Source organism: Microcaecilia unicolor, chromosome 5 (assembly GCF_901765095.1).
Source record: "Microcaecilia unicolor chromosome 5, aMicUni1.1, whole genome shotgun sequence".
NCBI lineage: Eukaryota > Metazoa > Chordata > Amphibia > Gymnophiona > Siphonopidae > Microcaecilia > Microcaecilia unicolor.
Genome location: NC_044035.1, coordinates 77,314,145 through 77,327,123, shown reverse-complemented (window position 1 = coordinate 77,327,123; position 12,979 = coordinate 77,314,145). Strand labels below are relative to the sequence as shown.

Genomic DNA, 12,979 nt, shown 5'->3' with positions numbered 1-12,979 from the left:
TCTTTGCCAGAGATGGTCCTATTGCACCAGCTGCAGTGCTTGAAGTCACTGGGAACCTTTGGAAGGAAAAACAGCCATGGCCAAATCAAAAAATTCAAAGGTGTCCGAAAAATGGGTAAAAGCACCAAAAAGAAATAAGGATCAAGCCTGACCTAAACTTAGGCTTAACTGCCTCCTACCAAGCACAGAAACAGAAAGGAAACTTTAAAAAGGACCAACCCCCCCCCCCCCCCCCCCCCCTATAACTGTAAAGGTAAGGTTAAAAAAAAAGTCCCGAAGGGAAAATAAGACAAAAAAAAAAAAAGCACAGGAAGGCTCAAAACATATACTCTGAGAAAATCTCACAAACCGAGCTGTGAAGAGTACCAAGAATGGTGTCCTCTCCAAACTGTGGAAAAAAAGAGAACTGGTAGTCCCATCTCTCGCAGCAGGCAGGAAGGCATTCACACATGCAAGGGAGGTGGGAGTGCTGCACGTGCTCTTAAAGCTGTACAAAGCTTTTCCAAGCTCCGAACGGGGTGACACGGGTCATGTCACACACATGTGAGAATTATTGGCCTGCTTGTCTTCAGACAATCTTCTTTATTATCCCACCTCTCCATCACAGCCAGAGACTTGTCCATTACAACAATGTCTTTCTGCGGTCGCCAGCTGGCTTTCATCACATAACTTTGTCACGTTTGTGACTGCTTTCCATGTGGGTGCTCTCCTTGCCCTCTGGTGGCCAGAACTGGTGGCTGCTATAGACTGTTTTCTGCTGTCATCCATGTTCCAGACTTCAAAGAGTCCGGTCTGGATTTTCCGGGTTGCCAGACTTGCTCTGCTGGTTTGTCCTTGAACAGCAACCTTACTTGGCTGGTGATTACTGCAGCTGGGGTCAGCTGCTGAGGGGCTTATTAGCTTCTGTAAGCCTTGCTTGCCTTGGTATCAAAGGTAATCCATGAGTTCCTGTTGGTTTGTTGGAGTTCTTGCTCTGAAAGTTTCCTGTGTGTTGGACCCTGCCTGTTCCTGGACCTGAACTTTGACTTGCTTGCTTCCTGTGCCTTTGACCCTTTTGCCTGGACCTGGACTTTGCTTTCCGCCTGCCTAAAGACTCTGGTTAGTTTATGGATTACCCGTGTTTGCTGCCTGCCCCTTTGACCTTGCTGTGCTACTGGATAATGTTTACTGTCTATTATTAAAGCCTCTTCTAGTTATATTCTGTGGTTCCTGCCTGTTGTGTTCAGCACTGCTTTCTGCTTGGGTGATTTGCCTGCCGCTGCTGCTCCTCGGCAGTGGCCCAAGGGCTCACAAACCTAGTTCCTGCTTTGAGAACGTGACAAACTTAGTGCTTAATACAGATAAGATGAAGGCATGCTGGATCACTGAATCTTTCTCAGCCTCAATTTCTGTTCTGTCTGTTTAACAGTTACGCCTTTCCTTATCTGGATGTACTTAGAGGCGTATTTTCAAAGCACTTAGCCTTACAAAGTTCCATAGGTTACTATGGAACTTTGTAAGGCTAAGTGCTTTGAAAATAAGCCCCTTAGTGTCTCGAACCTTTCTTTTCAGAAGCAAATTTCTAAAGTCATTCATTCAATTTGGTTTCTGTGCTGTTCACCATATTCATTCACTCATGAATGTTCTTGATTTCTCTGCACTTCATACTCTCCTACATGCTTTTGTCATGTCTCATATTGACTACTGTAATTCTGTTTACACAGGTTTACCACAATCCAGATCAAACATCAACAGACACTACATTTTCTTTCTAAAGCTCAAAGGTCAGACCATATTTCTCCACTTTCATTTACATTGGTTACCTATTCATGTAAATTCTCTGCTTGGCTCAAAGCCTGCTATCAAGGTGCTCCATGTTATCTTTCTGCTCACATGATACCCTATACCCCTACTCATTCTCTTTGATCTCTGAATTCACATTGCATGGTTATACCTTCCATCCATTTGACCCACTACGAATCTACCAGACACTCAGCATTTTAAGTTTTTCCCCTTCAAATAGTTTGCCATCTAATGCATGAGAGGAACAGTCTCGTTCCAAATTTAAAATCCTTTTGAAAACTTAGTATTTTGAGAAAACTTTTGGAAATCTGCTCTGAGTCTCTTGTGTGCCAGTTCATCCCTGGGAAGTATTTTTGTTCTTTTTTTTTCATTTATGTTTGATTTTTAACTATCCTATTATAAATGGCACTCCTTTTCACTCTCTCATTACTTTTATAAAAAAAGATAAAAACTCTCTTATTTAAGAAATATATATTGTAATCAATCCTTACTATTACACAAGCAACAATTTGGGAGAGATACCGATGCCAGAAATGGTATTCAAAGCTGATGAGTCGGAGGTACTAAGTACATAAGCATCGCCATGCTGGGACAGACCAAGGGTCCATCGAGCCCAGCACCCTGTCACTGACAGTGACCAAAAGAACAAGCAATTTGTCCCACCCATCCTAGAAATAGTGTATTATTCCCTCATCCATTCAGTAACATTTTATGGCCTTTTGCTCCAGGAAGCCGTCCAACCTTTTTTTGAAGTCCGCTAAGTTAACCACCTTCACCACTTTTTCCGGCAGCGAATTCCAGAGTTTAACTACGCGTTGAGTGAAGAAATATTTCCTCCGATTCATTTTAAATTTACCACACTGCAGCTTCATCACATGCCCCCTTGTCCTAGTGTTTTTGGAAAGCGTAAACAGACGCTCCAAATCTACCCGTTCCATTCCACTCATTATCTTATAGACCTCTATCATATCTCCCCTCAGCCGCCTTTTCTCCAAGCTGAAGAGCCCCAGCCTCTTTAGCCTTTCCTCATAAGGAAGTCGTCCCATCCCCTGTATCATCTTTGTCACCCTTCTCTGTACCTTTTCCAATTCCACTATATCTTTTTTGAGGTGCGGTGACCAGAATTGAACACAATACTCAAGGTGCTGTCGCACCATGGAGCGATACAACGGCAGAATAATATCCTTATTATTTTTGTTTTCAATCCCTTTCCTAATGATACCCAACATTCTATTTGCTTTCCTAGCCGCAGCAGCACATTGAGCAGAAGTTTTCAACGTATCATCAACAACGACACCTAGATCCCTTTCTGGGTTCATGACTCCCAACGCTAAACCTTGCATGACGTAGTTATAGTTTGGGTTCCTCTTTCCCACATGCATCACTTTGCACTTGTTCACATTAAATGTCATCTGCCATTTAGACGCCCAGTCTCCCAGTCTCGTAAGGTCCTCTTGTAGTTTTGACGACTTTGAATAACTTTGTGCCATCGGCAAATTTGATTACCTCACTAGTAAACCCCATCTCTAGGTCATTTATGAATACGTTAAAAAGCAGAGGTCCCAGCACCGATCCCTGAGGGACCCCACTAACTACCCTTCTCCTTCCCCACTTGTAAAGGTCTAAAATATAGATTAACACATGCATCCAGGTTGTCATACTTAAGTTCACAAATGTGGAATGCTCTACCATTGGACCTGAAAATAATCCACAACCTAACTAATTTCCGTAAGGCACTAAAGACATCTCTAACATGGCATACCATAATAACTTATAATTGGTACTGTATTTCACCATCATTTACTTAACATCAGATTTACTCTCTTCGTACACTGTATTACTTAATTTTATTATGCAATCCATGTTCAATATGTGATTCCATTTGTTTATTTTTGTACCTTGGGTATATTTTCTTCCTTTCTATTCGACTGTTCCATTTATGTTCCATTTATATTACCAATTGTATATGTATTCTGAAATGACACAAGTCATGTCGGAAAAATTGTAAGCCACATTGAGCCTGCAAATAGGTGGGAAAATGTGGGATACAAATGTAACAAATAAATATTGACCTTTAAATCCTACTGTCTTTCCTATATTTCAACCAGTTTTTAATCCACAGTAAGACACTACCTCCTATCCCAAGTCCCTCTAATTTCCTCTGTAGTCTTTCATGAGGGACTTTATCAAACGCCTTCTGAAAATCCTGATACACAATATCAACCAGCGCACCTTTGTGCACATGCTTGTTTACTCCTTCAAAGAAATGCAGCAGATTGGCGAGGCAAGACTTCACTTCACTAAATCCATGTTAACTTTGTCCCATTAGTCCATGCTTTTGAACGTGCTCTGTAATTTTGTTCTTGATAATAGTCTCTACCAATTTGCCCAGCACCGACGTCAGACTCACCGGTCTATAATTTCCCAGATCTCCTCTGGAACCTTTTTAAAATATCGGCTACATTGGCCACCCTCCAATCTTCCAGTACCACGCTCGATTTGAAGGATAAATTACAAATCAGTAACAGTAGCTCTGCCAGCTCATTTTTTAGTTCTATCAGTGCCCTGGGGTGAATACCATCAAGTCCAAGAGATTTGCTACTCTTCAGTTTGCAGAACTGCACCATTACATCTTCCAGGTTTACAGGTATTTCATTAAGTTTTTCTGACTTCAGCTTCGAATACCCTGTCCGGCACCGGTATACCACCCAAATCTTTCTCGGTGAAGACCGAAGCAAAGAAATCATTTAGTTTATCTGCTATTTCTTTGTCTTCCTTGATGCCCCTTTTACACCCCGGTCATCCAGCAGGCCAACTGATTCTTTTCCCGGTTTCCTGCTTTTAATGTACCTAAAAAAAATTTTTACTATCAGTTTTCACCTCTAACGCTATCTTTCTTTCAAAATCCCTCTTTGCCTTTCTTATCAGCGCTTTGCATCTGACTTGACATTCCTTATGCCGCTTCTTATTTTCTTCATTCAGTTCCTTCTTCCATTTCTGAAGGATTCCTTTTTAGCTCCAATAGCCTCCCTTTACCTCACTTTTTAACCACGCCGGCTGGTTTTCCATCTTCCTTCTCTGATACGTGGAATATGTTCGGCCTGGGCCTCCAGGACGGTGTTTTTGACCAGCATCCACACCTGTTGTAGGTTTCTTACCCTCTCAGTCGCTCCTCTAAGGTTTTTTTTTTTTTACCGTTCTTCTCATTTTGTCATAGCTTCCTTTTTTAAAGTTAAACGCTAACATATTTGACTTCCTATGTTTACCTTTTTGAAAGCAAAATTTCAAAGGCGACCATGTTATGATCACTGTTGTCAAGCAGCCCCTGGACCGTTACCTCCCGTACCAGATCATGCGCTCCACAAATGAGAAAGTCTAGAATTTTACCTTCTCTCGTCGGCTCCTGTACCAGCTACGCCATAAAGCTGTGCTTTATTTCATAAAGGAAGTTTACCTCACTAGCATGCCCTGATGTTACATTAACCCAGTCTATATGGGGGGTAATTAAAATCAAGCAAAAACACACCTTCCTACCTTGTGTACAACGTGTTTGAAAGCAACAATGGCGTCCCCAAGGTGAAAAAATAATAACAAAAAATGTGGAGAAAAAAAGACATCAGATCCCTCAGAAACACCTCTTTGTCAAAGGACACGCTTTTTGTATAATGAGGGAACCGTATCAATCATGTGTCTTAAAAAAAAACTCCACAAAACAATATTCACACTGGCTTAACCATGTACTCTACAAACACTTGTAAAGGAGACATAAATAACACATTTCCCAAAGCTTGGCAAGAGTACTTATCTCGGCTGAAGAATTGTCCAACTTTATATTATGAATCCAGCCTCGCGTATAATGTACTCCTCACTTCCATAAAGTCCCGACAGGGTCACCCTGTTTCGCTACAGTATAGCTGCTTCAGGGGAATATTTCCATAATTAAAGACAGTCCAAGCTCTTCACGTCTCGCCGTCTCCAATTCACTCTGGTTCAAAAATGGCGGACCATATTGTTCCTTTCTAGACTTTAATAGAAAGATTTCAATATAAAATCATAAGTGTTCGAGACTTCTGCAGATGAGAACAGAGCCCATGGGGATGGGGCGGGGATGGAGACAGGGCCTGCAGGGATAGGGTGGGGGCGGAGACTGGTCTGCTTTGGATGTAAAGGAATTATGATGTTACTATTTAATCATGTAAAGCTTATGAACTATAATTCAAGCTTCAAAAGGCTAAAAATAATTGAACAAGGCTCTGCCTTTTACTGTAATGGGAAAGGAACATCTTCAAACACAGACTCACTCAAGGTAGAGGAGATGGACTGGAATAAAGATCCTGGTGGAATGAAACTCTAATCTAGAAAATTTACTAGACCACTTTGAAAAAGTTCCAAACATGATGGAGGAAGTGGTGCAGGCCTCTTGACTCAGTCTGAGGTAGACAGAAAAACTAATTAGATGTTGTGACGAACAAGAGTCTCTCTGCATAGGATTAACACCAGTAAATTTGAGAATGCATACTCAGCTGCTGACATCTTTGCAGTAGTTCTTCACAAACTTGTTAAACACCTTTGTAGGGGCAGAGAAAAAAGATTTAGCTATGTTGACAAGGACGGGTGTGAATGTCAGTGGATGCTATCATTGTACAGGACTGTTATTAACTGGAAAATAAGTCTATGATATCAGTGTGCAATGATTCTCGAGATAGAGCACCAGTTTCATAGTGCGTGCTGCGTGTAACATTGCTCTATCTGTACTGAGAGGTAGATGTAAAGTCCATCCTGGTGGAGCAAGACCAAAGTTAGCGCTGTCATCATGCAGGAGGCTCTGATGGCACAGTTATGCAGAAGACAGCTATGCAGGTCTGTGTTTAGGAGTGGTAAACCCAAGTGGTGCTTCTCAAGTGATTGAAGAAGAAATTTTTGAAGTTGCCTTGACAGCAAGTCTCAGGCTTGTGCCACCTTGGATTTGCTGCTAGATTTAGTCACTGAACAAGGAGGTAGAGGCAACATCTGCAGAGGATTTACCAAGTGCACAGTGTCAGATGATCTCTATGCAGACAGCATTCTCCTGCCCTCCTCCTGGCCCAGCACAAATTTCTTCTTTTCCTCACAGTGATTCCTAAGATGGTTCAGGTGGTCCATTTCAGTCTCTAAGACACCCTACAACAATACTTGCAGTCAACCTGATTATGTTTTGAGTCCAGGCGTATCAAGCATCCTGAATGGATGCCAAAGTTCTGGATCTTTCTTCCCTATTGAGGGCATAACTGGAACCCTGACTTCTGTAGTGATTTCCGCAGGAACCAACCCTCCCCCCCCCCCCTTTCTTTTTTTAAATCATCTCATTAAAAAAAAAAAGTCTGAGACTATAACAAGAAGTAAATCCTCTTCAAAAACAGAAGACCTTTGTTTTTGCACCTGTGTGGTGAAACGGAAAAGTAGAGACAAAGGAAACCACTGTGCATGGGAAGGGTTGAACATGTTCAGAGCTCTACATTTAGTTCGAGCTCTGGGAGAGCCATTCCTTTCGAGCACTGTCAGATGACGGATTACGCTTGTGTGCCTACCTCAATCCCTGCAAATAAGTTTGCAGACTGAGAAAATATTATTCACTTGTATCAGGAACTAGTGAGGAAATCAGAACATCTTTATTTACATAAATGTAAGCATTAACAAGTTACATAAATGAAAGCATTAACAAGTTTCATAATGAATGCCCTCACTGAAACCACAGAAAAAAATATATGTTTCAAATACAGAACAATTTCCAAGTAAGGAAATGATCAAACTATATCAAAATAATTTCAAGACACACACAAAGATGATTATAGTCTTGGATTATCCTCTAATACTTAAAGCTTGCTGTATCTTGCAAACAATAAGATTATGCCAAAAGTGATTAATTTCTAGAATAAAAAGCTTAAAATGTATAAACACAAAACCTCCCAAAAACATACAAAACCAGTGGAAGATCAAAATATCAGATCAGTAGCTACCTGCACTGTTGCACCTGAGGATAAGTTAGAAGGGAAGAAAGGAGGGTCATGATACTATTTGTGGAAGCTGTGAGATCATCCAATTGTAAGAGAGCATTCCATAATGTGCCAAGAATGATAGGTACCTACAGAACACAAAGAAAAAGCTAGGTCAAGAAATTACATCAGTCTGTATTACTTATACATTGGTGAACATACTGTGTCTGATTTCATAACAAGATGTCTACATGAGAAGTCCAAAAAGGTGTCTATTATATGAAGACAACAAAGACACTTGTACCTTTATGAACTGGCATCCACAACGAGCCCCATTAGCATGCAAAAGCCAATCCACACATTTACACCTGCTCTGAAGTTGGTATAAATGAGCATGTGTACACTGTATACTTTTATAAAATGTGAGTACTGTACATCAACTCCACTTCTGCTCTGCACAATCTACACACCTGGAATACCTACCCAGTGTTTACGTTTATTGGATTTGGTTTACTACCTTTCAAGTGGGCACACCAAAGTGGCTTACAGTGTGATACAAGGAAAATGAGAAGGGACTCCAATAAAAACAGGTCAGATCAGAGAAGGTTAGAGTCATAAAACCATTCATGGGTGTTACGTTCATGCCATCATGTTCCTATGTGAACTTGCATATGTATATACCACCACATAATTTTCTAAAAGATCTCTTCTGCATGTTAAAAGCATAATTACTCTCCTACAAGTGTTTTCTACAGATAGCAGGATTAATCTGATAAACAAGAGGGTGAGAGCACATTTCACCTGACTACAACAGCTCTCCCAGAACAAGTTTGAAATGTTTGATATCTGACCCCACTCCAGTCTGCTGAATAAGGCAGTTAAATGGGTGAAAGTGGAAGAATGCTAGCGGTGATCTATAAACAGTTATCAGTATGAATGCAACTCTCGGGGGGGGGGGGGGGGGGGGATGTTTGAGTCAAACTTGTTTGCTGCAGATCTCACCTCATTGATCACACAAGTTTGTGTTTAACCTCAAGACCATTCATCTGCTTATATATTGCCTTTTATTCAAGAACAATTTGCATCCTGAAATTTTGCAAGAGTTGCAATATCACGCAAACTGGCCAACCAGCACAGCTCAAACACATTGTCTTTTATTTGTGGATTCATCGAAGTGATACCATGTAAATGTATGAAATGAGGAGCAGATAGCTTTACAAATAGCTTCCAATGAAGCAGATTTCAGGAGAGGTTCCAGTAGCTGCTATAGCTCTGACCTTAAGAATTTCACTTTAGAAGTGAGAGAAGCACCAGCTTGCTCATAACAAAATTGGATATAGGATATCAAGAAATTTGGTTAAGTTTGTTTTATGACTGGAAAGGTGCTACTACCTTTGACAAACTTCATTAAACTTGTTATGAAGGCAGCTCATGGGAAACTAGAGCTTCAAATCTAATTTATTCTTGAAACTGTGGTAATAACGTCTTTAAAACCACACACACACACAACAATATTTAAGAAAGGCAAACTCCATTTGTTCAAATGGCAGCTTTATAAGTGATATAAGAACAATGTTATGGTTCCACGACACTGGAGAAATGAGCGAACACTGGGAAGTCAATTGGCTTTTTCTAAGTATGATAGGCTGAAAAAGCCATGAGATGCACTCTCATGGATGTTTGAAGTCCCAGAAGATACCAATAGAGATGGTATAGAACAGGGGTGGGCAACCTCTGTCCTCGAGGGCCACAACCCAGTCAGATTTTCAGGATTTCCCCATGAATATGCATGAAATCTTGTAACCAGGTACCTCTAAGTGCAGCCAAGGATAGAACAATCTCCTCCAGCCACAGGCTCCTGGTACAGTCAAGAAATAATGTCCACCAGCAACTTCAATCTTAAGGACTTTATTCCATGCAGGTTTCTAGTAGACCTGATAACAGTTCCAACAGCAGCATTCACCTTCAATCTTAAGCACATATAAGCCACCTGAAAGTGTGTGGCAAATAGTCCCCTTTAAGCAGTAGGCTATCAGCACATATAAGGATTCAATACAGGCTCACAGTCAGCTCCAGTCTGGGCTCTTTATCCAGTGCACAATAAGCAGTAGTTCAATTCCAAATAGAAGCAGTTCATTCAATTCATCATCACAGTTAAATCACAAAGCAGCAGTTTCTACCTTCTACTCTCTTTACCTTCAGGAGGGTTCAATACGTTAAGGACTCCTCATACCCAGGAGATTTCATCCTGCATCAGCTTCACTGGTAAATTCAATACTTTAGGGACCTCCCTTACCCAAGGATTTTCAGCCTGCAAATACTTTTGGGACTTCATCACACCCAAGGGATTTCAGCCTGCTTAAGTACTTTAGGGATCTCTCTTACCCAAGGGTTTTCAGCTTGCAACTGCTTCGCTCCTCTGGGACTCCTTCCCACCTGCCTAATCAATCCCTGGCTTCTGCTCTCACAATCAATAATTCTCCTTCCATTAGCTTCCCCCACACCCATACCAGCTGAGTTAAGCATTAGACTAATGATGAGCTCCTATCTCTCTTTCTCCCTAGTGGCAGCCAATCTACACATCCTGCCAGCTTACACCCATGTCTTCCCCTATTGCACCTAGGAGTCCAGTCCGGGTTCCTCATCCCACCCCCTGGCTCCTTGCCTACAATGCTTTCTAGGACTTGTATTTCAGACTGAAACTGCCTTAACCCAACTATCCTGGATGTGACTTTATCACAATCTATGTGCATAGAATGGAGGCAGTGCATGCAAATATCTCATGCATATTCACTGGGAAAATCCAAAACCTAGCTGGGTTGCATGCAGGCCTTCAAGGACTGAGGTTGCCTATCCCTGGTATAGACAGTTTAAGAACACTTACCTCCTCATGTTAAACGGGATCATAACCATTCATGAAGAACGAGACAAAAAACCTCTTCCACTTCAAGGCATAAGTATATCTGGTAGACCATTTCGTTGCAGCAATTAGAACGTCTGAACATGCACTGGCCAACTTAGCACAACGACTAAGTACCACTCAATTTCTACACTGTGAGGGCCAAGGAATGAAAAAAAGAAACCTTTTTCCTGTGTGGTTAGCGATCGAGAGATTGGAAGCATATGGAGTTGATGGATTGCTAAGTGCTTTAACACAGGAAATCAGTTTTGATGAGTCCATTGAGGTGCTATGAGAATCATCATGTCCATTCTGTTGATAGTAGTGTAGTTTTTGCTATGAGTGAGATTGGGAGATAACTGTACAGCAGAAGCCAATCTTATAGCAAACAGAGCAGTGAAGTGGCAGTCTAGCATTTTCTATGCTGGTGAATAGATCTATGTAAGGGGTCACCCATATATGGGAAAACAGACTGCAATACCTTGTCATGGAGGAACCTCTTGTGTGGTTGGACGACTCTGATTTTGCATGCCAGAGAGAGAGATAATATCCATATACAAGCAACTTAAGACAAAATCCTAAATCTTGCTGCTTCTCAGCTGAGACAGAGAGATCTGATCCCCATTTGCTTGTTGATGCAAAGCAAGGCCACTTGTTTGTCTGAACTAAGAACGAGTAGCCTCAAAGAAGATGGCAAAGATACAAAGGGCATAAAATCTGGCCTGGAATTCCAAGTGATTGATATAAAGCAGTGTTTGGACTTCACTCATGTCCCCTACATGAGATGAGAGTTTAAGTGGACTTCCCATCCTACACTGCGCATCCATTGGTATTCCAACAAAGTAATGGGGACACCATGGGTGGTGATCCTGTAGACATTCACCACTGCATCATATTTTGCCCCTTATTTTAGAAGCTCTACTCATTTTTCAGACATCTGAAAACCAGCATTTAGACATCCATATTGTGTGGATGTCCAAATCCCTATAATATAAAGCCAGGATACAGATATATATAACTGCAGTACATCCTTATGTCAAGGAGGCATGATCTGGGTGTATTCTGAAGAGGACTAGAGAAGAACGAAAATATGGACATCCAACTCCAATATCAGAAAGGAAAACCGAAGGCTCTGGGTGATCAGAAAGTCCTGCCAGTTAGCTAGCCCTGTCCACTTCCAAAAACCAAAACTGAATCACCAACTCTGAGGGATAAAACCAACTGCTTTTCTGCGGCACACACATGCACCAAAGGAGCATGCTTAAGGAGCAGGTCATGCTCCTTAGCGTGCTCCTTCGTGCGTACCCCAATTATACCCCATTACATTGGCCCTGCTGTATTGGTGTGATCTTGGTTTGATCTCTCTCTGGCCTCAAGTGTTTCTTGAACTCCCATGTGCGCTAATTCAGTCCTTTAGGGGCAGCAGCTAGCCCAGAAGTACTACTCTCCTTGCCCACAAGTAAGAACTTTGATTCCCATACCTGTCTCCACAAACTTTACAAGCTTACGAAGTTCTTTAAAGCTTCTGGATTTGTGGATAGGTTTATTAAATGTGCACTCTTTACGAGGGAAGCACTATCTGATTACAGATTTGTTATTAGACAATAGGCTTGATAGTTTATGTCTTGTGGAGACTTGGTTAGAGGACTCTGATTTGGCTTATTTAAATCAAACAACCACTACGGGATACTCCTCTCACTATGTAAACAGAGAGGGAAAAAGGGGTGGAGGTCTGGCTGCAATCTTTTGCTCCTCTCTCTCCATTCATCTCCCGGAACACAATATTCATGGTTCAATAGAATCCTTATCAATGTGTTTGTTTCGATGAATCTGGAACTAGTTCTTTTATATCAACCTTCTCCCATTAGCTCCTTGGCCGACATATAGGCGATTACTACTCAACATGCCCTTAGGCCTAAGAATCTAATTGTTCTCAGAGATTTAAATCTTCATTTTGATAACCCATTAGCACCATTTGAACGTGGCTTTACCACTTTTTAAAAAGACGTCAGGTTGTCTTCCCATATTTGTACTCTTACGTGGCTATTTGTTGGACATGGTGTTTTCTACTAGAAGTAATTTTCTGACTCTGTTCCATATTTTTATCTTTGGACCCTACTTTGATCACGCACTTATTGTTTTTACTTTAATCAGCGAGAAGGTCTCACAGCCAAAACAGACTAAATGTACCTCGAGTAGGCGCTTAGCAGAAATTACCGGAGTCCCTCCATAAGGCCTGGAACATCGGCTATTCATCCTTTAGCACTTCTAATTTAAAAGACCAGTCAACCCAGTGGAATGTCACTTTATCATCAATATTGGATGC

General features: G+C 41.4%; 1 protein-coding gene across 1 annotated transcript in view; it reads right to left on the bottom strand.

The window, feature by feature from the left end:
• BTAF1 (B-TFIID TATA-box binding protein associated factor 1) overlaps positions 1-12,979 on the bottom strand; it is a 620,170-nt gene that overhangs the window by 300,073 nt on the left and 307,118 nt on the right. The window contains 1 exon segment of the mRNA XM_030204965.1: positions 7,779-7,903. Within this exon segment, the coding sequence (XP_030060825.1) occupies positions 7,779-7,903 (125 nt within the window).